At 27.6% G+C, this 27,756-nt stretch overlaps 4 protein-coding genes across 4 annotated transcripts; 2 read left to right on the top strand and 2 right to left on the bottom strand.

The window, feature by feature from the left end:
* Positions 1 to 10: 10 nt before the first annotated feature.
* Positions 11 to 8,695, top strand: PmUG01_11039000 (SNF2 helicase, putative; the record flags this gene model as incomplete). The annotated part of the gene is made up of 1 exon (XM_029006049.1): positions 11 to 8,695. The coding sequence occupies one exon, from the start codon at positions 11 to 13 to the stop codon at positions 8,693 to 8,695; it is 8,685 nt and encodes a 2,894-aa protein (XP_028862577.1).
* A 2,329-nt stretch (positions 8,696 to 11,024) lies between these two features.
* On the bottom strand, positions 11,025 to 12,503 carry PmUG01_11038900 (N-acetylglucosaminylphosphatidylinositol deacetylase, putative; the record flags this gene model as incomplete). Its single annotated transcript, XM_029006048.1, has 6 exons — positions 11,025 to 11,067; positions 11,236 to 11,298; positions 11,456 to 11,494; positions 11,594 to 11,698; positions 11,830 to 11,897; positions 12,081 to 12,503. 6 exons carry the CDS (start codon positions 12,501 to 12,503, stop codon positions 11,025 to 11,027), a joined length of 741 nt encoding a protein of 246 aa, XP_028862576.1.
* Positions 12,504 to 13,714: 1,211 nt separating this feature from the next.
* PmUG01_11038800 (conserved Plasmodium protein, unknown function) lies at positions 13,715 to 15,505 on the bottom strand (the record flags this gene model as incomplete). The annotated part of the gene is made up of 2 exons (XM_029006047.1): positions 13,715 to 14,919; positions 15,334 to 15,505. The coding sequence occupies 2 exons, from the start codon at positions 15,503 to 15,505 to the stop codon at positions 13,715 to 13,717; spliced, it is 1,377 nt and encodes a 458-aa protein (XP_028862575.1).
* Positions 15,506 to 22,297: 6,792 nt separating this feature from the next.
* On the top strand, positions 22,298 to 25,807 carry PmUG01_11038700 (GAS8-like protein, putative; the record flags this gene model as incomplete). The annotated part of the gene is made up of 11 exons (XM_029006046.1): positions 22,298 to 22,363; positions 22,590 to 22,700; positions 23,098 to 23,279; positions 23,490 to 23,676; positions 23,855 to 23,928; positions 24,046 to 24,142; positions 24,484 to 24,568; positions 24,702 to 24,949; positions 25,149 to 25,211; positions 25,364 to 25,477; positions 25,706 to 25,807. 11 exons carry the CDS (start codon positions 22,298 to 22,300, stop codon positions 25,805 to 25,807), a joined length of 1,329 nt encoding a protein of 442 aa, XP_028862574.1.
* Positions 25,808 to 27,756: the final 1,949 nt, after the last annotated feature.

The raw sequence follows: 27,756 nt of genomic DNA, 5'->3' as shown, positions 1-27,756 counted from the left end.
TCTGGTTAAAATGAGAATACGAAAAACATGGTGCACATTATGTCGTGAAAACTTTGAAGATGGAGATGAGTGTATTCAATGTAAACAGTGTAAGAAAAAGTTTCATAGGGAATGTTTACAAGCGGAGGGTCTAATTGACAATGATCAATTAAAAGATATAAAAAATTATGTGTGTTACCAATGTATGAATGAAGATGACGATATACCTGAGAATGAAGATAGGTGTAAAATATGTAGAGAGAAATCATCGAACCTTATTTTATTATTATGTGATGGATGTCCCAATAGTTATCATGTTACATGTTTAGGTTTACAAGCTGAACCAGAAACGGAAAAATGGTTTTGCCCTGTATGTAAACCAGAAGAACATAAAAATTTAGATATAAGAAGGATGAGAAAAGGATTTACAATTGATAATATGAATGGTGAACATGTAAATTCATCGACATGTTATGTATGTCAAAGACCTGGGAAATTATTAGGCTGCGATTTTTGCCCTAATTCTTTTCACCCAACATGTTTACCAGATTTAGATTTCGATAATATATCAGATCAATGGGAATGCCCTTGTTGTAAGAATGAAGACCCTTTATTAAATCAAGGGCATAAGAGATGGACAAAAAATGAAATACAAGAAATTATGAAAAAAAGACAAAGAGAATTAAGTTTTTGGAGATCCAAAATTATTAAATACAGAAATAGATTCTTACTTGCACATAGGAAAGATTTACAACCATTTGTAAACCCACGAATTTTTGCTAATTTAACAAAAACTTTTAAAAATGATTTTTACAATTTAAAAAGTAATACTACTAGTACTAACTATAGTGGGTATAATAGTAAAAAAGGAAGTAGTAAGTATTACGATATGGAAAAAGGTAATTATAGCCATAATACTGCTAGTAGTAGTAATAATAATAATAATAGTAGTAGCACTTATAATAGCAGTAACAATAAGAGAGATTTGGATCTAGACTCCAAAGAATTTGATGAATATATATCATCCTTAGAAGATGAGGCAAATGAAAATGCATGTAAATTTATCGAGTCTGTTTTTTTAAGTGTCTATTATCCTAATGGAAGAAAAATTGAAAGACGTCCATTGGTTGATAATGTTCAGTTAAAACCTCATCAAGAGGATGGAGTTGAATGGTTGTTAAAATCATTTTTAACAGGTGGTGCTATTTTAGCAGATGAAATGGGATTAGGTAAGACTATACAAACTTTATGTTTTCTTTCATATTTAAAATGTAATAAGATAGATGGCCCTCATTTGATAGTTGTCCCTTTATCTACTGTTGGTAATTGGTTAAGAGAAATACATAGATTTACTCCTCACTTGACATGTATTAAAATATGTGGTTCAAAAAATGAAAGAACACATGCAAAGGAGGACAGATTAGCTGAAAAGGGTTTGTACGATTTATATGTAACAACATACGAAACGGTTAAAAATGAAGAAGAGTTTTTCGTTGAAACTATACCCAAATGGCAATGTATAGTATTAGATGAAGCACATAGAATTAAAAATCAAAGTGGTGCAATTAGACATTCTATGGATAGAGTAGTAGGTAATATGAGGTTATTATTGACCGGAACACCTCTGCAAAATAATTCAGCAGAATTGTTTACTCTAATTAATTTTATGTTTCCAGACATATTTAAAAATTCTGAAATAATTGAACAAGCGTTCATGAATGCATCTCAAATTAATGCTAACCAGAAAAGTAGTGCAAATAACAATAATAGTAATAATAGTAGTAAAGAGGAAAAGAATACACAGAATGGTACCTCGTCCAGTGGAAGTAAAATGAATGTAAATATTGGCAATATCGATTTGAAATCTACTATAAAAGAAGAAGATTTGAAGTCAATACGTTGTTTATTAGATAAGGTTATGTTAAGGAGGTTAAAAGAGCAAGCTATTATATTACCTAGAAAATTTTTCCACGATGTTTGGTTACCACTAGGTAGCTTGTCAGCTCATTGGTATAAAAGATTATTAGATATTAGATCAATGGTAGAGGAAAAAGTAAGTGTAAAAAAATTACTAGGATTAGTTATAAAAATGAGAATTATATGTGGACATCCGAAAGGAATTGTAAGTAGACCATCACAGATGGAAAAATTATTTGCATTTTTTGAAGAAGAAAGTGAAGATGTTAAGGAACAAGTAAAAAATGATGCTTTAAAATTAAAATATGTATCAGGGGAAGAACATATTGAATCATCCTCTAAACTAATATTTATAGACAAATTATTATGTCAGTTACATTATGAAAATTGTAAGTATGTGAAAAATTATTCTGTAAGTTTTGAGAAACACAAAAAAGAAGTGGCTGCTTATAATTATCATAAAATACAAGAACAAAATAATGCACAGAAAAAAAAAAGAGAACACTCAGGAAAATTTAAAAAAATTGAAGCTTTAGAAAATAGTCCATTATTTATGGAAATATATAATAAAGGTAAATTTGATCTTAAACCTACTTCCAAAAATGAAGATATGTTAAAAAGTTTTATGTATACTGTATCTATTGATAATGAGTGTCCTTATAAAAAAAAAAGATGTATCTATGATAAAGTTAGAGATCACTTTAAAAATAATAACAGTGTCAAATCGTATGAAAGAAAATCAAAATATTTGAAGGAAGCCAGTAGTTGTAGTAGCAACAATATATCACATTATAACTATCGAAGAAACGCGAACGTTAAGGAAAAAGGAAAGAATAATCGAGACCACAATTATAGGAATATACCTGAGGATAATAATGAAGAAAATAGTGAATGTAACGAGAACGATGGCAATTGCAAAAATAAGAACAGCCAAAAAGGTACAGTTAAGTCGAATAGTAATAATAACACCCTTTTTGACAGCAATGATGACGAGGAAGGGGAAGAAGAAGAGACGGAGGGAGGAAAGGGGGGAAATAATACTAGCGAAAATGAAAAGGAGGAAGAAGAGATAGGTGAAGAAGAGAACCAGGAGTACGACGAGAATATTGCGGCAAACAATGTCGGTAATAAAGAAGGAGGAAAGAACAAAGACAGTGAGAGTGGAAGTGACAAAATCAACAGTAATAGCAGCAATATTAGCGGCAATGTAAGCGGAAGTAGTAACGTAGTTACTCTCGGTACAAACTGCAAAATTATGAACATCAAGGAATTTTTTAAGAGTGAGAAAAAGGAGCCATCATCAAGCAGTGGGGAAAAATCAAACGAACCATCTACGAAGGTATCTGATAAGGATGATAATAACAAGAGGGTGGATATTAGCGATATGAAGAAAGAGAGCGAAGGGGAAAACAAAGTCATAATGAAAAAGGGTGATAATGAAGAGGGAATGTTGGGAGAGGGTAGTACAAAACATGGAACTGATGATAAGGACGAAACTAACTGTGATGATAAAATGAACAGTAGCAATAAAAGGGAAATAAAAATGCATAAAGTTCTAATATTTACACAATTTCAACTAGTATTAGACGAACTGGAAGAATATTGTAAGTACAGATGTTGGAAGTATATGAGATTAGATGGTTCGACAAACAAACTGATTAGAGAGTTAGATATACGTGAATTTAATCTAAGTGATAGTATATATTTTATATATTTAATAAGTACAAGAGCAGGTGGTTTAGGAATAAATTTAACAGCAGCAAATCATGTTATAATGTATGACGAGGATTGGAATCCATTTATCGATTTACAAGCAATTGATAGAGCACATAGGATAGGTCAGAAGAGAGAAGTGAATGTATGGAAATTAATGACAGAATGGACAGTAGAAGAAAGAATGGCATTTAGAAGAGAACAAAAATTGAAATTAGATAAGTTAGTTGTACAAACACAAGATGATGAAGATATGTTAGATAATTTTGAAGAGAAGTTATCATCAGATGAAATAAGAAAATTAATGTTACATGGTAAGGCAGCTATTCAAAATATGCATGTTGAGAGTACACATGAATTGCCATTAGAATTTTTTATTGAAAGAGGTAGAAGGAAATTACCTATAATAAATGGTATAGATTTGGAAAAAGAAGAAAAATGTACTATAGAACAAGAAATAAACAACATAAAAGAAGGTAGTGATATTTATATACAAAAAGGAGGAGGAGGAGAAGATGATGAAGAGGAAAATGATGATGATGCTAATGATAATGACGATTATAATGGGGTTGATATAGACGAAGTGATGATGGACGAAGCAGAAGAGATAGAAATGAGGAACAACAATGCAAATAATATGAATGATAATAGCCCAGTATATGGAGAAGGAAATGATCAGTTGTACCTGAATAATAATACTATTGGTAGTGGTAGTAGTAATGGAAAAGGAAAAAATACAGCTTCTTTGAAAGATGGCATTGGTAGTAATAACAACAATGGTGGTAATGGTAGTGGTGTTGGTACAGCGAGTGGAAACCAAGATAACTCGAACATTGCAGGTTCTGATATCCCATTGTGGAGGTCCGTAAGGGAAAGGAAGAAACCACAAAATATGTACACACCGGAATATTGGGGAAGGAAACAAGAAGTTAAACAAATAAAACATGAATATAGATGTTTCATATGTAATAATACGAAAAATTATAAAGCAGTAGTAAAGGATAGAAATAATAATGATATTGAGATAGATTATGGGGACATGATAAATTGTTTTCGTTGCCCTAAAACGTATCATAAATTATGTGAAGGTATTAAAGATGAGAATGTGAAAAAGACTTGGACATGTAGTTGGCATGAATGTTGTTTATGTTTTAGAAAATCTTCTCAATGTGGTAATTTATTAATTCATTGTGCTACTTGCCCAACTAGTTTTTGTTATAACTGCTTTCCGCCAGACTATGTAAGGTATTATGTTGGAGAAGAATATTATCATAATTTACGTCAAAGAGGTGTTAATTTTACTCCTCAAAATTGGGTATGTTTTTTATGTTCTAAATGCAAAGCTGTAGAAGAACAAAAGAAAAGAAGAAAAATGACAAAAGAAGAGAGAGAAAATGAAAAACAACTACAAAAAGAATTGAGAAGTCAGTTACATGATAGTAAACAAGAAGAGTTAGAAGCAAAGAAAAGGAAGAGAGCTCAACAAATGGAAAGAGATAAGTTCATTATCGAAAATAGAAAACGAATAGATGCTTTAGATCAAAAATATGAAATGCAGCTTAGAAGTGCATATGAAAATCTTTTCCCTAAAAATTTTGTAAAAGAATTAATTAACCGAATTGAACATGCGAAAGTGCTCAAACAAAAGGGAATTGAAGAAGATAATAGTAAAGAGACGAATAAAAAAAAATCAACAACATTCTTGCATACAAAACTTCCAAATAAACTTTTGGTTTTATGTGAAAATTGTAAATTACCATGCCATGCTAATTATAAATATCCAGGGAAATGTTGTTACCCGTTAGAATTAGATAAGTCCTATTTTTACGCTAATTCTACCTTCAATAATTCTGCAAGTAATAATAATAATAATAAAGATGGAGTTTTAAGTATGGACAAAAAAGGAGGAGCAATAAGAGAACATTCTTCTTCAAACTGTTTAAAATATAAAGCAGAAAATAATAATGACAAGGAGGATATATTAAATATCGGAACCAAAGAAGAGAACGAGGAATATTCTGAGAAATGCGGTTTTTCATCAAACAGCCTAATTAACAAAGAAGGTACGAAAAACGAAGAGACCATTTTAAGTAATAGTAATTGTAATAACACAAATTGTACCATTCCCTTTGCATGCAAAGATAACAAATATTTCAATATAGACGATGGTGAAGAAAGTGGTAGGTATGATAAGGAGGAGGGTATGACAAGTGTTAGTAATCAGAATGATAATGGCCATTATGCAGGTAGAAGAGTAATAAAATCAGAGGAGGACAAACAGGGGAAACACTTCCAGGATTACCATCATATTATAGGTTTTGATAAAAGCACAGGTAAGGACAAGGGGCATGAGGACGAAAATGTTAACGATAGGAAGCAGAGTAGTCATACGAACAGTGAAGAGAAATATGTTAACTGTTCCAATGATAATGTAAAAATGAACGTCTCGTTGAATAATGGAAATCTTGACGTGAAGACGGAATTTAATATGAACAGGGGTGATGGTAATAGAGAGAATAATAACGAAATTAATAGCTCCAGTAACAATTACGGTAATAACTTTAGTAATAACTACATCAATAACTACAGTAGTAACTACATCAATAACTACAATAATGAGAACAATAACGACAATAACAATGAAAATAGCTCCAAAGGGAAAACCAGAAGGTTCTTAAGAGCCGTATGCTCCAAGTGCGGAACAGTTCAACTAGGAAAGTTAGCACATTTTAGAAAGCATTGTGATAAACTAACAGAGGAGGAAAAGAAAGAATATGAAGATAAGAGAGAAAAGCTGAAGCATTTAATAGAGCTACTAAATAGCAAAAAAATTGAAGACGAACATACAGAAGAGGAATATAAGAACATGTCAATTTTTAAATTTAAAAGTTTATACAACTTTTTCCAAGATAAAGCAGACGATATTTTGGAAGAATGTATTCGTGAAATGAATTGGGTCATGTTAATATCTACAAAAAAAAAAGTACTAAAGAAAGAGAAGGAAAGAGAAAATAGAAAGGGTTGTACCAGCAGTAATAATAATAATATTAATATTAACAGTATGATTAATATTAATGGTAGTAATAGTTGTAGTGGTAATCATCAGCATCATAATAATAATAGTGATAATTGTGGTACGAAAAATGAGGAGGATAAAAATGAAGACCGTATAAATATTAATTCTAAATCTAAGTTAACGTATTTGTTAAATAGTCAACCATTAACCATTAGCTCTGATTGTTCAGAGACGAAGGATATTATAGAAATAAGAAGTGATTTAACGGAAGAAATGAGAGAAATAATAAATGATGAAATTTCGTCAATTACAGGAAAAAGAAAAAAGTGTATTAAAAGTACAATAAAAAAAATAAAAAAAAAAAAATCGAATGAAACTAATGATTATAGTGATGAAGATTCTAACCCAAATAGTAATCTAAAAGAGAGCAGTAATAATAATAATTATAATAACAGTAGTAATAGCAGTAGCAATAATAATATTAGCAGCAATAGTGGTAACAATAACAGTAATAATAATATGAAAAAAATAAATTTGCGCGTTAACCCATATCATGAAAAATTAATAAAAGATACACATAATGAAAATTTCATCAAAGAGTCATTTAATGTTCACTTTTTACATAAAGCCAAAGAATTTGTGAGAGTTACAAAAAAAAAATCAATAAACAATTCCTTTGGTGAAGGTTCAGATTTAGACTTATTAACTTGTGTTGATAAAAATAGAATAATAAACCAAAACGATATAGAAAAATCTATCATTCAAAATTATCTGAACAATATGAAAAATTCGTTGAAAAATAGTTCCTATGTAGAGAAAAATGTACCAGATGATAACATGGCAGGAGGTAATTTTTCAAAATCTCGCATGAACAGTCAGGAAAATAAAATGAATAATAATAATAATAATTATTATTATAATAATAATAGTAATAGTAATAACAGTGATAATAATAACAATAATAATAATAGTAATATTAATAGCAATAGTAATAGTAATAGCAATAGTAATAGTAATAATAATGATAGTAATAGTAATAATAATAATAATAGTAATAATAATAATAATAATAATAATAATAATAATAATAATAATAATAATAATAATAATAATAATAATAATAATAATAATAATAATAATAATAATAATAATAATAATAATAATAATAATAATAATAATAATAATAATAATAATAGTAGTAATAGTGAATTAAATAAAAGCATATATGACAAAAACACAAAGTGCTGCACGTTCGCAAATAAATCAAATCCAAGTAATAAAGACCGAACTGCTAATATGAGCAACAGTAATAATGAAAAGATCCAATCATTTAGTAGAAATCCAAGTTATTCCTCTATGAGTGATTTTAACGTCGACATATTTAACATAGACAAGAGTGTAAAATGTGAAGATATGGAGAAGAGACTAATCAATTTTTGCGGAAATGTCAACATTATGCACAACAGTAGTGCTAATAGCAGCAATAGCAACGCCAATAATGGTAGTTCGGTTAATAATAATACTAATGCTAACAATAATAATGATAGTTGTAATAATAGCGGTAAGCAACTCCTTCATAGTGATAGTAGGAATAGCGAATATGACAGAAACAGCACATTAAATATTAAAGGAAAGAACAATTTTTTGCAAAAAAAAAATGAAACGACCTTTGTAAGAAGTAATAGTTGTGCGTTAGATAACGTTGATTATGATATTAAGAAGATAACCAACAGCTCGGAGACATGTGGAACAAATAAGGTCCAAGAATATATTTTATATAGGAGAAAAAAATCGTCAAGCAATTCGAGCACAATGCAGGCGAACAGAAATGAAGATGATGGTATTTGTAAGGGAAATGTGGACTATGCCAATAGTAGTAAAGACAATAGTAAGAGTAACAGTAACATCAACAGCAACATCAACAGTAACATTAATACGAATAGCGGCAACAAAAATGTTAATGCAATTAGTAGAAATATTAGTGGAACCAGAGATAATATATTGCAACATATAAATTTAGATGATATGCAGAACTTTGTAATGAACGCGGAAAGGAACAAACAGGAATGATGATTTAGATACAGCGAGCAGGTGAAGAAGAATTCGTCTATTCACAGGAATATTGTACAGTGCACATTTTAAAAAATCTTCTAGTTTTCTTTTTTAAATAATTAATCCATTTTTAAGTAGCCTTGACTCTTTAAAATAAATTTGCTATTAACCACTGCTGTGTGAAGCGAGGCATACGTTTGTGTGTGTGTGTGTGTGTGTGTGTGTGTGTGTATAGGTACTTATATACGTATGTATATGTGTATGTATATACGTATGTATATGTGTATGTATATATGTATGTATATGTGTATATATATGTGTATGTATATATGTATGTATATATGTATGTATATGTGTATGTATATATGTATGTATGTGTGTATGTATATGTGTATGTATATGTGTATATATATATATGCTTATAATTTTTCAAATGGAAAGAGGGAGCACTTTAAGAATATAGCACAAAAGGATCTCCTCATATATAACAGTTAGCACGTATTCAGAAAATTCGGTTCTATTGAATTATGTCAAATGGCACAAAGGAGAGTTCAAAGAAAAAATAATTTACTTAAATGGAATGTAAAGAATGGATATGTATACAGACTTATATGTGTATTATATTTGTATGTGGAGATCATTATGGGGTTAATTTTTTATAAATCGCTATTACTTAAGGGGCTAGTACATACGTAACCAATTTTTATGAAGAGAAGGTCATACCGTTACACCTTTTCCTCATTCCCCATTATTATTTTTCATTGTATATTTAACAGAATTTTGTAGTATTAATATTTATGCAGTGCTGACATTTCGTAGCGCTAATACCGGTGTAAACAGCATATTAAGTAAACGAATTAGAATCGCAAAAAAAAAAAAAAAAAAAAAAAAAAGGGAAATTGAAAACAAAACAAAGAACAGAGTATTTTGAACTGCGAATTGATAATAGAGTGGAACGGATTGGAACAGACGAGAGAACAAATGATGGGAAAATGTACACCATAATATTTTCTTACCTTACTTGGAGATATTTTAGGGACATGTGTATAAGAGGATTATATACATGTATTAAGTGAATATGTATAGAGGAAATAATATCAATATTCGAAGTAGTATTTTTTTTTTTTTTTTTTTTTAAAGGAGCACAAATAAATTTCGTTATATGTACATTTTTAGCTCAACATGAAGACAGAAATTATATGAAATTTAAATTAATATATATGTATACTTAAGTATTTGAAGTACACAGTGGTGTGCAGCATAATACAGAATATGGGCGTGTTAAAATAGATAAGTATGTATGCCCTTTAGCAGTAATTCCGCTTTGCATGTGTTTCTTGTCATTTTTATGAAAATTAGTTATATATATGAACACACTTTATTAAATAATGCATTATAGGTATATAGACACATACACACATATGCACGAATGAGCATACGTGCATATGTACATTTACATACATTACTCGTGTATCTGTAATAAGCTAGGGAAGTTATATTTTCATTTAAGCCACCGTTGGGAAGTTTATTTATATTATATTAACCGATTATTATGTGTGGAAAAGTACGTTAATAAAATATCTAACGGTATTTTTAAAACATTTAATTTGGGCATGGAAAACCAATATTTGTATTATACTTTTATCTTCTCTTTAAGAAGATAAATACGAATTTTTTTAAATGATTTCTATTTTTTTTATTTATTTTTTATAAATATTTTATTATATTGTCATTTTTTTTTTTTCTTTTTTCAAACAAAAAGAAAAAAAAAAATGCTTATTTTAAATGCAACTACCCGCTTTTTTTTTTTTTTTTTTTATTTTTTCTATTTACATTTTTTACATCACTTTTTCTATTTTTTTTTTTTTTCGTTTTAAATACAGTAGTAACATACTTTTTTAACAAAACGTTTATATAGTATATACATACAAATGCATATGTACGTACATATATATATATATATATATAGATATATATATGTTTACGTATATGTTTGATATAAAATGATGATATTTCATCAATTAATCATTGCGTATATAATTTAAAATAAATTTGGAAAAAAAAAGAAAAAAAGGGAGTAGGTATATATATTATACTTACAAAATATACTGTTAAAAGAATACTACACAAATTCTATGGATGCATATTTTTTACATATATATATATATATATATATATATACACTTATGTAGTATGTATGTATTAGGTATATACCAATATATCCATACTCAAAACCGCTCATACATTTTTACAATTTTTACAAGTAAATATAATACTCACAAATTTTGAATAAATAATTTTATTTTTTGCAAATTTTTTAATTTTAAAAAATTAAAATAATATACCATTATACCTCATTTAATAAGTTAAAACTATTAAAATAGGCATACCTGTAAAGGGGAAAAGAAAAACGTACACATTGGTATTAGTGCATCGATATTTGCTCATGTGAATATGTAGGCAAACATAAATAAATTCACATATAATAACAACAACGAAGCAATGCGTAAAAGCCATTTAGACCAAATAGCTGGTCTTCAAGTGATTTGATATAGTACTGCGAAATTAGACAAAATAGCATACGATAATGGGCAAACTGCGATTTGTATAGGGTCATTAATCTGTTAAAAGGGAAGAAAAACGAAAAAAAAAAAAAAAAAGAGAAAAATTGTTAAATAGAAAAATAGCATAATAACATATTAGAAAAATAGCTCAATAGTTAAATAGCCAAATAACGCCATATATTTTTTTTTTTTTTTTTGAGTTTTATTTTTTCACCTCATCAACAAAAAAGGATTAAAGGCGGTAATAAGAAATCTAATAAAAGTAGGCAACAAAAAAGAGAAAAATAATAATGGCTCGCATTTTGTGAAAATGAAAAAAAGTGTTCAATATTTTAAAAATTTAGAAAGGTACTTAGTGTGTAAAATAAAAGGTAAAGAATAGAATCCCAAATATTTAGGTATTAAATTAGCTGAATTTAAAGTAAAAACTTTTACATCTTTCGTTTTTGATAATAACCTAAAAATGAAAAATCAAATATGAGAGTCTAACCCCCCCCCGTATATAGGAGTGTGGACATGTATACGTGCTTATTAATATGTACATCTGTATGTATATATATATACACTTGCGTCCACTAGCCACATTACCGCGCGCTGTTGTAAATGCTTATGTGATTTGGGTGTCCTGATACTCCATATTTGTCAAAGGTTAAAACCTAATAACAAAATGTATTCGTTTTATCTCTTTCATACTCATAAGTACACGCAAACGAGCACATTATCATGCACATGCAAACGTGCAAACTACCATGTACAAGCAAACGCGCACAAAAATATACAAACTAATATGTAGTCAAACATGCGCATATGGATATCCACAAGTAGCGCCTTAAATTTACCAGTTTTATGTTGCGCTTGGAGCAGTAGTCTGTTAAAACGTTCGCAAGATGTTGTTCATCCCAGAAATTCCAGCTGTCCTGTATTTGGTCGTCATCCAAAATTTCACAATTATTTTTCTCTCCCCCTAGGTATGACCAAACATTAAATAATTCTTTTTCTCTAATTTTTCCCTTTCCATAATAATTCCCATTTGAAAGAGAAAAAAGAAAAAGTTCTTTTTTTTTTTTTTTATCAAATAATAATTTTAGCGTTGGAAAAAAAAACATGACTTCATCATCTGGGTGTGCAATAATTAAACTAATATTTCCCCCCTCTTGTACTACATTCAAAAAATTATCTTTTTTAATATCTAAATGGTGATGTCGAACATAATACGCAAGTGCTATCATCAAAAATATGTTTGCAAATACTATGCAATGCATTTTGTATAATTTTAACACATTAAAATATTTAAAAAAAATGAAAAGGTAGTATATTAACACGTTAATATATAAAAATGTGAATGGGTCACAAACATATGTATCAAGAGATTTTTTATGCAAAATGAATTCTTCATAAGCAACACAGGAGAAGCTGTTAATGCCTACATTTTATTATACTATTACAAATGAACGATGTTCATTTGCTTACAATGCGCTAATATATATATATATATATATATATATATAATATATATATATATATGTGTATGTGTATGTATGTAATACAAATAGGAGCTCTTTAATTAATCTCTATTTTTCACATTTTTTTTTTTTTTTTTTTTATTTGGAATTCGCGTTTTGCATAATTACTTAAGCAAAAACGGAGGGGCATTATTCTTTTTTTCAAGCTAAACTTTAATAGTTTTGATTTTAATTTGAATTTCAAATTTATTTATTATTTTATTTTTATTTTTAATTCTAATTCTAATTTTAATTCTGTTTTTAATTTTAATTTTATTATTATTTTTAATTTAATTTTTTTTTTTTTTTTTTTTTATTTACAGCTTTTTGGAGGTAATTTAAGTGAATAGTTTAGAATTATTTTTTTTAGCTACTCTATTATTTTTTTTTTTCTCTCATTTTAATCACACTGAATTGGTACATGTTGTTGCATTTCAATTAAATTCGTCTTTATTGGTGTCTTTACATGTGTATATATTTAAATATACATCTATATTAACATGCATGTATATGAACATACACGATACACAAACACAAACGTTTTCAAAATCGAGGTGAACAAAACAAAAGCAAAAATGAAAAATAAACGAAAAGAACGAAAAAAAAAAAAAAAAAAAAAGGCATGACAAGACAAACTTGCAGCGCATAAAATTAATTGTTTCCCTATGGAACAACTATACGTGGTTATTTGCCTATATATTTGTATATACGTAAATACTCACGCTCCACATTCACACAAATAACTCAGGCAAAGGGAAATAAAAATGGAAATAAAAATAAAAATGAATATAAAAATAAAAATGAATATAAAAATAAAAATGAAAAATAAAAAAAAAAAGAAAAAAGAAAGCATGCTATGTGGCAAAGTGAGAGGAAGCTAAACAAAATAAAGAAAGGTGAAGAAAAACGACGCAAAAGTAGGTAGTATCACCTTACACCACGCTAAGCCGAATGAGACCCCTATGCTGTAATCACCTATGGAATCTAATTATGTAATTAATTCGGGTAGCAAATATTTTTCGAACAAAATGCTCCCCAGGGGAGGTGCAGAAATACAAGTTTTTGAACTCGAATATTTGTTCATTTTTATCTTTATACCTATCATAATTTTTTAGCATTAGTGTTCTTAAATGAGAGTGTGATAATAAAGAAATTTGTGTGTTCATTTCGTTAGAAAGGATTTTCATAAGGCAAGAAATATTTTCATTTTCTTGATTTTTCAATGCATTTTCTTTTGCAATTTCAGTAGTTAAGTTCTCATCGTACCTTCCCATTGCTTCCTTTAATTTATATTTTAATATGGACAATTCGGTATATTTAATTAAATCAGTGAACGTTATATTTTGTGTTATAAGAGCATTTTCTGTGTTATAATAGTCTTCTATTATGGAATCAACTAGTTTAATATTATGAATCATACTTTCTGCACACATTTCAAGTACATCTCCTTTGTAGTAACTTTTATAATTATAAATAGAGCGAATAATATATTGTATATTATATGGTGTAAACTTTTCTCTAAATAATTCTCTACTGTTTTTATTTTTATTATACATACCAATATTAATTTGATTAAGAAACCAAGATATGGTTGTAATTATATGTATAGCACAAACATTTTTTATATACTCTCTATTTCGTAAATAGAATAATTCTAAATTATTTTTTTTTTTTAAGATTACACTATTATATTCATCTTTATATATTATCTTGATACCATCTATAAATATATAGTTATAGTAACAAAAGTCATATATTTTCTTCGCGCGATTACTCGAATATGTGTCTACTCTCATGAAATTAAAAAAAGGGTAGTTTACAGGTGTTTCCCCTTGTAATATACAACTTTTATTTTTTAAATATGATTCTTTCGTTTTCTGTATTAACACATTATTTATAAAATTAACACGATGTATGGTATGTAATAAATTCCTACAATTATATGATGCATCAACTATTTTCCTTTTTGGAGACATAAATATTTTTCGGAATTCAGTTTTGTATTCTGTAATGTCTTTATCATATGATCCCATATCATCAGGTAACATCCATAACTTCTTACTAATATCTTCATATAGTTTAAAATATAACGATTTACATGTAAAGCTCAGTTGTTCTTCGTTATATGACTCTAGGTCTATAAGACTGACCACTAGCTTTGAGAGGATGTAAGTTACTGTATGGTTAATTACTAGCAGCTTATTAGACATGCCTATGAAAAAAGGAAAATTTTATAAATAATTAACAACTGGCACTTTTTTTGAGCATGCGAAAAATCCCTCGCGTGTATATACTGGTGTTTGTTCTACATTTATATTCATTTATGTATGTTTGCGTATGCTTATTTGCGTATGCCCGCTTTATAGTATTTTTTCCTTTTAATGTCGAACTCTTTCTATCGTATTTTAGGCCTAAAATGGGAACCATAATCACTATTATGCAAGAGAAAAAAAAGGAAAATGTAATGTTCAAATGACAAATGTAATCTTTAAATGGGGCATACAATATTCAAATGAAAAAATTGGATGCTTATTTTTGCATGCGTACATAAGAATAGCACGGCTGTTTGCTCACTTCCCACTTATCCTACCATCTTTGTTTAATACTAAGCTAACAGAATCTCTTAAGCATTCTCTTATTTCTTTAAACAAATGTCTACAACTTTTACATATTTCTAAATATGCTTCATCCTTTGTTATCATATCACTATGCATCATTTGATTTGCCCTCAGTACATAATTTTTTATGCACAGCTCATCCATTGATTGGTCTCCTCTTATTCTTCCTTCCTTGGAATAAGAATGAAGGAGCGAAATTAAGGTGGGTTTAAATGAAAGAAAAAAAAAAAAAAAAAAAAAAAAAAGGTTGGAGAAAAATCGACGCGTGAAAAATGGGGAGAAAATAGGCGGGCAGGCAGAAGCACAGACAAACAGAAGCACAAACAAAAAGAAATACTAACGAATAGACGACCGAATGACCGAACGAACAATCAGCCGACCAAGCTTCCCTCCAACAGTAGTCATATAAAAGCAGAAATGCCGAATCTCACCTCTTCAGTTGGCTCATTTTGTTCCCCTGAATAATAATTTGCTACATCGATATCTATTATGCTGTCTAAACAATTGTGTAATAGTCCCTTTGAAGAATTACTATCTCTATAATTCCACACTGTAAAGTAATAATAGTTGTCATGATAATATAAAGTGTTAAGACGATTTTTATACAAATGAAATATGTAGAAACAAATTATTTTCTCTCAGAACTGTATCATTTTTATGTGCATTTTTTTAAATTCCCATTCCGCGTAATTTCCTCTATTTTTTTTTTTTTTTTCGGCTTCAACATATGCATTAAGTTAATTTAAGAAACGGTTAGGTAAACACAGGAACGATATGAACAACAGATGTTCCAAACGACGAAAAAAAGAGATATATAAGCGCGTGAGGAAACAAAAAAAATTGGTTCTTCTTTTAATAAGATTTTCTATGTAACACTACAACACTCGTAGTGCTAATATATATATATGTATATATTACACAAAAATTAATTGTAAAAAAATTTTCTTTCTTTTTTTTTTTTTTTTTGTCCTCATATTTCCGTCTTCTTTTATTGTTGTTATTTTTTTATGTTTAATTTAGGTAAAATATTTGTGTATCATTTTGTTTTCACTTGTTATACCATTCTAAAAAAATTAAGAAGAGAAAAAGGAAATTATAAATAAGTTTGTTTTTCTTTTAAAAAAAAATAATAATAAAATTATGTTAGCATATTAATATTAATTACCCCGTAAGAAATATGATCTTATGTCAAAGGAGAAGTAGCATGTTCATGTTACAAAGGAATGAAAAGTGTGTAATTATGTGTTTATGCATTTATAAACTAGCTTATTTCCGTGCAGCATTAGGAGAGAGCCTCTGTTGAGCCTCTTATATATACACATATATATAAATGTATATATGTACGTATGTATGTAACATATGTATACACCCTTTTATACGTAGACATATTTAACGGTTGGGCCTATGTAAGTGCTACTATGTACGAGCTTGAAAATATTTATAATAAAGATAAAGAAAAGATAACAAAACATCTTTATATTCCTTCATGTATATATATATTTTTCTTAGTTTTATATTTCAAATTAGAGCAAACGTAAGTTAGTGTATCTCTGTGTTATGTTTCAATACTTGAGAGATCTAATGAGGTATCTAATGAGGGATCTAATGAGGGATCTAATGATAAATTAGAAATATGTCAAAAAAGGATAAAAATAGAGATAATTTTTTTTTTTTTTTTTAGTTAGGATTATTTTCATTTAACTGTATATTTATTTGTTCGTTAATTCGTTTGCTTATTCGTTTGCTTATTCGTTTGCTTATATGTTTGTCTATTTATTAATTGCTAGCGTAGATCCGCTTTTGTGGTAACTCTCACCATTTACTGTGGACAAGGGCTCTAAACATACACCAGAAAAAAAAAAAAAAATAAAATAAATATAGTATCATTTGTTCAAAAAATACTTTAACACACATTTTTAACAAAACGTGTTTTTGATTACGATTTCTGGTTTACCTACTATTCTACTAAAAGAAAAAGATTCTGTTAATGCATTTAAAATATTGGAAAAATGGATGAAAATGATGTTACTTGTTTTGTAATTATTTTTTACACACATTTTTAGAAAAGACATAATTTTATAATTTAATTTTTTTTTTTTTTTTCGTTTTCTCTTTTACCATCTCTGCTGGTGGAGAGCCAAGGATCTGATAATGATGTTATAATGATGTTAGAAAGAAAAAATAAAAAAACATAAATACAACATCTCTTGTTTTTCAAATATTTTTTTTTACACACACATTTTAAAAAAGATATATTTTTATAATAGTATTTTTTCTTTTACTTGCTGCACTGGTTGAAGGCAAAGGGTCTGAATGTATGCGATTAAAATGATAAAATAAAAAAAGATTAATACAATATCTTTCGTTATACAATTATTTTAACACATATTTTACTTTTTTTAGAATTTTTTATAATTGAATTTATTTGGTTTACTCTCTCTGCTCGTAGAAGGTTGAGGGTCTGAAAATATGGGTGGAAGGAAAAAATGAAGTAGATGAATACAATATCTCTTGTTTTACAATTACATTTACACATATTTTTATAAAGATATTTTGATGATGGTTTTTTTATCATTCACCTGCTCTGCTCGTAGAAGGTTGAGGGTCTGTACATGCAAATAAAATGATAGAACAAAAAAAGATTAATATAGTAACAGTATCGCATAATTTACAATTATTTCATTAAAACAAAATCAATGGCAATTTTTTTTTCATTATTTTGATTTATTATTTTTTTTTTTTTCTTTTTTCTCATTCACCTGCACTGCGCGTAGAAGGTTGAGATCCTGAAAATGTTGTTAGAAAGATAAAATAAAAAAGATTAAAATATTATCTCATGTTTTATAGTTATTTCATCAAAACAAAATCAGTTGCAATTTTTTTTTCATTTTTTTGATTTATTTTTTTTTTTTTTGGTTTTTTCTCGTTCACCCGTTTCGGCAGAAGACTGAGGGTCTGGAAATGAAATTATAATAATAAATTTATAAAAAATATTCATGTTAACATGCATTATTACAATTACAGTGCAGCTGTTTAGATAATATGCATATAGAACTTTATTTTATTTTTTTGGGAATTTTTACTGAAGGAAAGGACTCGTTCTGTTTATATGGTTGCATAAGCAGAAAAATAAAAAAGGAAAAATTTGCATGTTTGATTAGTTGTTTTCGCTTATGTTCACATGCATTTACTGACGTATACATCTGATCACAATGAACGTACGCATGTGCGTGTGTATTCATGTATGTATGTATGTATAAGCATGTAACTATGAATATATAAATGTAAATGTATATAATTCGGTACATTTACTGCAGTATATACCTCTCCTTGGACAACCGACTAATACTGATGATTCATTTAAAATTAATGAAGAGGAAAAATCAAAAGAAAAAAAAAAAAAAAAAAAAAAGCATACTGTTAACCCCAATTGTGATTTTTAGTTTGTGTTAAATGTAGAATTTTCCTATTTTTTTTTTTTTTTTTGTGTCCTAAGCAGATTAATTCATTTTTGCTTACATAGGTTAACACTATTCAAGGGAGAAAGGCCTAAATATTATATACATATACATAAATATATGTATATATATATATAATGAGGATATATATACATGCAGTATGCACAGATTGAGACGTACACTTATTGAAATTATTATAAAAGCAAGTTAAAATGTTCATCCAATTCATCTACAACATAATGCATTTTTAGTAACATGAGTTAATATCAAGCGTTTTGTAGAAAAATTCTCGGTCTTATTTAAACAGGCGATATCAGAAAAGTGAGGATGTCAAATGTCGCTTACTCTTTGTCATAAATTAGTGGGCATATACATACATATATATATATATATATGTACACACGTATATATGTATGCATATTTTTCTGCTATCTTATATATATATAAATTACAACTATTCACATTTCATTCTAATATGCTTCTAAAACTCCTCGCACATTTTATGCAAGTTAGCCTTCATGTCCTCCTCATTTTTTTACCTTCAATTTTGTTCAGAAAAGGTACATATTCTATAATAAATTTAGAAAAAAAAAAAAAAAAAAATGATTAATCTTATAAAAACTTGGTTCCATTTTATAATTTCAAATTAAAACATATGCACGCACGAATATACGGGCAAACATATATACAAATACATAGACAAGTAAACACCCAAACACACAAACATGTGCACCTTGATGAACTCATGCATAATTACCCAGAGATAAAAGTTTAATCAGAAGGAAGAGGGAAAAAAGAATTAGGTGACTCTCCTTAATAGTCATCTTAGAACTAGGATAAAAGAAGAACAAAGATATAGACAGCGATAAGAAGAGAGTATGAGTAATTTTACTTCTGTTTATTACGTAGTTAGTCGGATTATAGTTTTTTGATTATTTAGTGAGGATGCAATCTTTTTCGTAGATGGTCAAAAATTATGTCTTTTTGGTAAGTTAATATGGGGGAATATTCGCACATTCAAGTTGTGAAACTACGAAATGTCTAAAAGGTTAAATGGTGATACTATAAATTTTTTTTAACAAAATGAAGAGAAAAAAAAAAAAAAAAAAAAAAGAGAACGTTTTACTTCGTTATTAATTTTAAGAATTAATAAATATAGGGTCTAACAGTTTTTAAAAAAAATAGAATAAAATATGGACAAGCTCGGCAATTGCATGTAAAGAGATGAATTAAAAATTATTTATTTTTTTTATTAAAAGAGAGGTATTAAACATAACTTGCTTAAAATTAAGGGACCGCTGCTCATTTATTTATTTATTTATTTTATTTTATTTTAATTTTTTTTATTTATTTTTTTTTATTATATATTATCACGTGAGCGTGGTATCATAACATTCTCACCATTTGCTGCCTCTCTCTTTTTTTTTTTTTTTTTTTTATGTGTATTTGTGTGTCTTATGGTTAAGATCAGTTCTGATTGTTTATTTATTTATTAATTTATTCAGTTTTTTTTTTTTTTTTTGTTGTTCTAATAGTTTATGAAAAATCGAAAATAGAGCTTCATGTTTGAGCTAAAATGGTGATATTACTAATATTAGCAAAAAATAATAAAAAAAAAAAAAAAAAATTTGTTATATTATGGAAGGACCTATAGCATATAAAAATAATAAAGAGCATATTTTATGGTTGGAGTCACTAAGAATAATTTTGAAGTTCCATGGGAAGCTACAACTGTGTGTTGAACAGTTGATAAATTAAGTCCTTCAACATATAGATATCCATCATAAATTATATGTACACGGAATAACATTTTGTCTAAAAAACAAAACAGTATAAAATATTGTTAATAATGTTAGTTTAATGGTAAGCGTATATTGTATAGTATGGTAGTTATTTTATCACCCCTCATCTGATGAAGAGACACTTATTAATTCCCCGTAAAATGAGAGCCATACGACCACTGCACTTCATACATTTGTTGTACATACATATTACACATACATATTACACATACATATTACACATACATATTACACATACATATTACACATGCATATTACACATGCATTCTACAAGTGCATTCTACACGTGCATGCTTCACATACATACTATATATGTATGGGATTTTTGTTAACTTGACAAGATGAAAAGTTCATATTTCAGTTAAGCGCGGCCTTGGCCATCTCTTGTGGAAGAAAGAAATAATAGAACAAAATGGACAAAAATAATATAACAAAATAATATAACCAAATGGACTAAAAAATAATATAACAAAATGGACAAAAATAATATAACAAAATGGACAAAAATAATATAACAAAATAAAATAAAAAAATAATATAACCAAATGGAGCGAAAAATGATATAATTTAATGAAGTAAAAAACAATATATTAAAATAACCACATATTTTAACGTAAAAATAAAGGGTATCCAAAATTGTCTAATAAAAAACTAAATTGCATTTGATCATGGTACGGGGCTCATGTTCATCCGAAACTCAGTAAATAGGTAAAATATGTCTACATATGCGTATACAAGTTTGTATAAGTGCGTATATGTGGGCACATATGTGTGAATATATGTACATACTTACATATGTTTATTCATGCATAAGAAAGCACTGAGAGAAGTGTTTCATAATGTGAAAAGGATTACTAATCCAGATAAATGTTCACAAACACGGAAACGAAATAATATAATATGAACTTTGAAAAAAAAAAAAAAAAAAAAGGGAAAATAATAGCTCATATTTTTATTATCTTTTTGAGAACTTTATATTCATATATTACTTTTTTTTTTTAACATTTTCATACATTATCATAATCTTGGAAAAAATGAGGATAAGTCCTTATATTGTTTTTTCTCTTTGCTCCACATGTATTATTAGCATGCGGAAAAGAACATGAATGAAAAGTAAAATATAAAATTACTTAGAAGGAAAAAAAAGTCCATCTGTTTTTTCATTCTCTTTTTTGCGCTTTTTTTTTTATAAATTTTTTTTATGTCGTATAAGACACACATGCGCGAGTGAAGCAGAGATGAACACATAAATAAATTAATATGGATAAAAGGGAAATAACAAAACAGTTATATAATAATAACGTATTATGGTATCGTAAACTTTTTATTAACTATCTCAGCTTTTAATCCAGCGATGCTCCTTTTTATTTTATTTTATTTTTTTTAAGGATAAGCCTATAAAGTGCAGTCTTGCGCATTGTACCGAGCAACGTTATTTTGTCACACACACACACACACAGACACGTATATATATATACATATACATGTAGAATTCTTGAGAAAAAAAATAATAACAAACTATCGCTACGTGAAACACGTCTACTAGATGGAGGACGGGCGTTACTCATCGTGTAAAAGTTGTAAAGATATATATAAATGCATATATATACATATATAAACACATATGTTTATATATGCATATATAATTTTCTGTATACATTTATGCATGCGCGAAAATGAAAAAGGGAACTAAAAAAATTAGCTCAAAGAAAAAAGCAGAAAAAGAAATACTGGTGAAGGAGGTAAGTAGGAGTAATTACTGAATGAAAAAATTGTAGTTATAACGTACATAAAAAAATTGTGGAGATGCGTATTTTTGAGACATCTTTGCAGCATTTTTATTGCTTTTATTGCTTTTTTTTTTTTTTTTTTTTCCTTAATTTAAGCTTTTTCTTCATCTGCATTTCCGCCTGCATCTTCATCATTATTTCTTTTTCTGTTTCTCTTTATTATGGACTTGTTACATAGCTAAAAAAGTTAAATGGGAGCATTGCTGAAGAGCAGAAAAATGTAGAGGACCTAAATTCAAAGTTTAAAAGTATAGAAGGGAGTATATTTCTTGGGTATCATGAGATAAAGGTTCTCCTAAAACTCATAAACTAAAATGCGTCTATACATATCTAATTCATGAATCATAATATTTTAAACGTTGCTTGACTTTGTTAAATATGCTTACGTGTAAAACGAAAAGTGATCAAAGGAATGAAAAAAAATAAATAATAAAATAAAAAATAAATAATAAAATAAAAAATAAATAATATAATAAAAAATAAGTAATAAATAAAAAATAAGTAATAAATAAAAAATAAGTAATAAATAAAAAATAAGTAATAAAATAAAAAATAAGTAATAAAATAAAAAATTACAAACGTAAGGGTAAAAATAAGTGCGCAAGCAAACGCAATTCCATTTTTAGGCTATGAATTCAACTTGCTCCCTTCATTTTCACTTTTTTCGTGTTCCCTACACCATTCAGATACTAAAATTAGACTTAAAAAATAAAGAAATTGAATTAGAGGAAAATAAGTCACACAATCTTCTCTCTTCTAGAAAAATTGATAATATTATAAATAGATATGTGCTTAAATGCTATGAAACGTTTCTGAACAACTTAACAAAAAATGAAATAGAATTACATACCTATGCCAGGAACTCCGAGTATAACTGCTTCTACTTAAAATGACTTACAAACAAACATATGCATAAGAAGAACAAGAAGAGAAAGAAAGAATGCGAATAGTTTAACTTAGAAAAATGCACATACTTATAGGCATATTTAAAAGTGAAAAAAAAAAAAAAATAATAATAATAACATTTTAAGTGCATTTTTACAAATAAGATGTTCCAACCGTTTGTTAATTTTTAAAGGGAAGAAAAGAAAAGGCATCAGACAAACAAAGACTATAATAAATTAGCAACATTCACGAATATTCAGCACTTGAACAACTTGAATTCTATTGTTTTGTCGAAGAACCAAATATTAGATGAAATTAATAGAAAGTTTACCAGAAGTCTAAAGAAATTAAGGGAAAATTATACCCAAAAAATTAGCCTGGTGAGAAGAAACTCCTTTTGAAAAATTAACAGAAAATTGACAAAAAAAGGAAAAAAAAAATAGAAAAAAAGATAGCAAAAGGGAGTATACAAGAGCAAATGAAATACAAAAAGAGCGAAAAATAAAAAGAAAAATTGACAACTGTTAAGGTTTCCTCCACTATTTGATGCATTCTTAGGAAAGGGAGAAATTGGACAGAAAAAGACAAAAGATTATATTTAATTTGCAGAAGAAAAAAAACGAGACCATCAAGTATAGTTATAAATCGCGTCTTATTTTTTAAACTAAATGTGTATACATACATAAATGTGTATATCCATCCCTGGGAAAATACAAATAAAAAAAAAAAAAAAAAAATTTCAAAAAAAGAAATATTCTTACAGAACATAACGAAAAGGTCCTAAACATACAGAGCTACTTTACAGTAATATTAGATGACCAACTGGAGATAATTCAAAAATTAGAAGTTAGTTCAAATACTTGGGTGATGTAGCTTTTCTAGTGTTACCTTCTTTCTGCCTTCAATTTTAACACCCATACAGTTACATAAATGTGACATTATGGTCTTTATCTTTATTATCATCCTTATCCAAAACTTATTTTTTACTTTATTTTTTTCTTTATTTTTTTCTTTATTTTTTCCTTTATTTTTTCATTTATTTTTTCCTTAATTTTTTCCTTAATTTTTTCCTTAATTTTTTCCTTAATTTTTTCCTTTTTTTTTTTCTTTTTCTTTTTTTTTTTTTCATTTTAATTCTCATTTTCCTTTTTTTTCTGTTGACGCTTAAACCTAATCAAACGTGTTAGGATGAAAAGCTTAACAAGAAGAAAATTTTTTTGTCTAAGAGAAAAAATTTAGAAGAGCTAAAAAAGAGCATAGAAGTTCATAGAAGTAATAAATATAACAAAGTTCAAGTTCTGTTTTGATTATATTGGGTCAATATAATTTGTAATGTACAGATACGTAGATGTAAGTAGGGTTCCATTTTAACTATTATTGTGAATTTCATTTTGTTTTATTCCAGAAAAATTAGAAATGCTCAACAAGGATGTAATGCTACTAGAAAAGAACACTACTGATTATGAAAAACTAAAAAATGATTTGAAAAGAATAAAAGAAAAAAGAAAGAAGCAACAAAAAGTTCTAACAGAATTAAAATTAGAAGCAGATATAAAAAAAATGCTCTTGTCAAAAATTTCAGCGGAATATGAAAATGTTTACAATCAAAATGCAATGAGGTTGTACGAGCACCTGCAGGGGTTGTTATTAGAGGTAAAAAGGGGAAACTACACTGACGTGACTTTATGTATGTGTACATGCATGTATGTACGTACATAAGCATGTATTCATAAATATATTTACATATGAATGCATATACACAACCATATGTCGACATGAAACACCTGCAAAGCCAAAAGCGCATTACCACTTCCAGCCAACTTTTTGCTATCTTCTTTCTCCTATTTCTTAGAATTACTTTTTAGAGACGAAGATAAAATTAAAAAATGAAACCCTTGAAATTAACAACTTAGAGGTTTAAGAAAACTAAAACAGGACAGAAGCATTTTAAAAGCACTGATAGTTAATATCTGTTTGCTCTTATTATATGTGCATTTTATAAAACAATTGTATCACTATTTGGTTATCGCTTCATAACTCTTTCATTCATATCTTCGCCTCGTTCAGCTAAGCAAGTGGAAGGAGTCTGTAGATCCTGAGCAAAACGAAATACTGAATAATGCCTTGCGCCTCAAATTTCAAAAATTTGAAATATTGAAAAAGGAAATTGAAGACTTAATGGTACTACCACTAAACGATAAAACCAAACCATTAAATGAAATAAAAAATGAGTAGATAAGTAAACGAGTGGTATAATGATCGAATAGATGGACTAATAAACAAACGGACAGACGGATAAACGAATCCAAAGGAGCGCATAATATAATATGCGCGAGAAATACACTTCCCACAATTTGAGAAACTATATAACAACAAGATAACTCCTCATAATTCTTTTCCTATTTTTAGGATACGAATGAAAAGAATAGAGAAAATTACGAAGCTATAATGCACCTTAACTATTATTCAAATGAAGACTTAGATGTTTTAAAAAGAGAAAATGCGTCCTAAGAACAAAGGAAATGAAATGTGCTATATATAGAACTCTAAAAGAAGGCTCAGGTAAACGCTAATATTAGAGCGCTATACCCTATTTCGCTCCTCCATAAAAATATATGATAATTCGGATAAAATTTATCCAGTAGGTTCATTTCACAGAATGACGCAGCGCAAATACAAGCGAAAGAGGAAATGAAAAAAAATAAAAGCGAAAACGAAGACAAAGACGAAAACGAAAAACATTTCTTTTAATATCCTGACACTGTTAATATTTTTCACGTTTTACATTTTGCTCTTGTATATGCGCTAAAGTGCTGAGTCTTTTCTCTAAGTTCCATATATATTTATATAATACATACCACATAAATACAGTTACACACTACGAATGTACGAAAACAAGTTAGGAAGTGGTAGTTACACAAACATGCTTACATTCTCCTACATTATATAATCTTTTCCTTTTTACTTCTTTCTATTTTCATTTTTTCATATTTTTTCTATTTTTACAATAATTTGTGTATTCTCCCCCCAAAAAATAAGATATTAAACTTTGTATAATAACATTATGCATGTTCATTCTAACATCATGAAAATAAAAAAATGGAAGTGCATTTGTCAGCTCGAAAGTAAAAGTGTATGAACAATATTGTACAAACAGTACTGTATAAACGGAATTGTATAAATAATACTGCATAAATAACATTTTTATTTTCTACATTAGTGTATAGCAAAATGGGTAAGCTGGTTTAGTCTGTATATTTCCCCTCGCGCTAATGTAACTACTCAACGGAAGAGCTAATAATCATACTGGAAAATAAATCATTAGATAAATGAACAAGTTTGTGCATGTCTATGTATGTGTGTGAGCATGTCTTTACGCATGTGTTGACGCATGTACGTACGTTATCTGCGCACGTATTCAGGTACCTTATCCACGTACGTATGTGCTTACGTATGTGGGTATAATGTAAGTAATCTAAGTAATCACCTATATGTACATATGAACAATAAAGGAGAAGGGACATAAGTAAAAATTAATACTTAAAATTAGAGATGTTGTTTTGTTTCCTCATTTAACAGTATTCGACGTGCATTTTTATTTTTTGAATTGCCTTTTTCAGTATTCGTTAATTTATCTTTTAATGGGGAAAATGGGAAAAAAAAGGAAAAAAAATAATAAAATAAAATGTGAAAAAATAATACACGTAAAAATAAAAGGTAAAAAAATAAAATGTGAAAAAATAAAAAGTGATAAAATAAGAAGTGAAACAATTAAATGTAAAAGAATAAAAAGTAAATATAACGTCTTCCTAAATTTGTTCTAAATTGCAAAAGCTTTAATATTTTTCAGTTTATACATGTACACTAGTTCAAATTCGAAGCTAACATGAATAAAAAAAAAAAAAAGCTTTTTTTTCTTTTTAATGGTAGCTTTTTCTATTTTCCATTTTACTTTTTTTATTTTCCATTTTGCTTTTTTTATTTTCCATTTTGCTTTTTTTATTTTCCATTTTGCTTTTTCTTTTTTCCTTTTTATTTTTTTTATTTTCCATTTTGCATTTTCTTTTTTCCTTTTTATTTTTTTTATTTTCCATTTTGCTTTTTCTTTTTTCCTTTTTTTTTTTTTTTTTTTATTTCTTTTTGTTTTTTTTTCCTACCTTTATATTTAAAAAAAAAGACTATTCAAGTCCATATTAATGATGTAATTAAGGTTAGAATTAACAATTATGTATAAATATATATATATATTTAATTTGAATGTAATTCTTTTTTTTTTTTCTTTTTTTTTCCAAAATTAGAATTTTTTTTTTGTAGTATTAATTTTTAAAGGGCAACTTCAACATTTCTATGTGTGCACATTTTTTTATACATACATTTTCATAATCCAATCTTAACATAAACATTTGGTTGATGTAAAATGTGTGCAACAAAAGTTTAATAAGGATTATAAAATTGCAATT

The sequence above is a fragment of the Plasmodium malariae genome (assembly GCF_900090045.1).
Source record: "Plasmodium malariae genome assembly, chromosome: 11".
In the NCBI taxonomy this organism is placed as follows: domain Eukaryota; phylum Apicomplexa; class Aconoidasida; order Haemosporida; family Plasmodiidae; genus Plasmodium; species Plasmodium malariae.
This window is presented reverse-complemented; position numbering and strand designations above follow the sequence as displayed.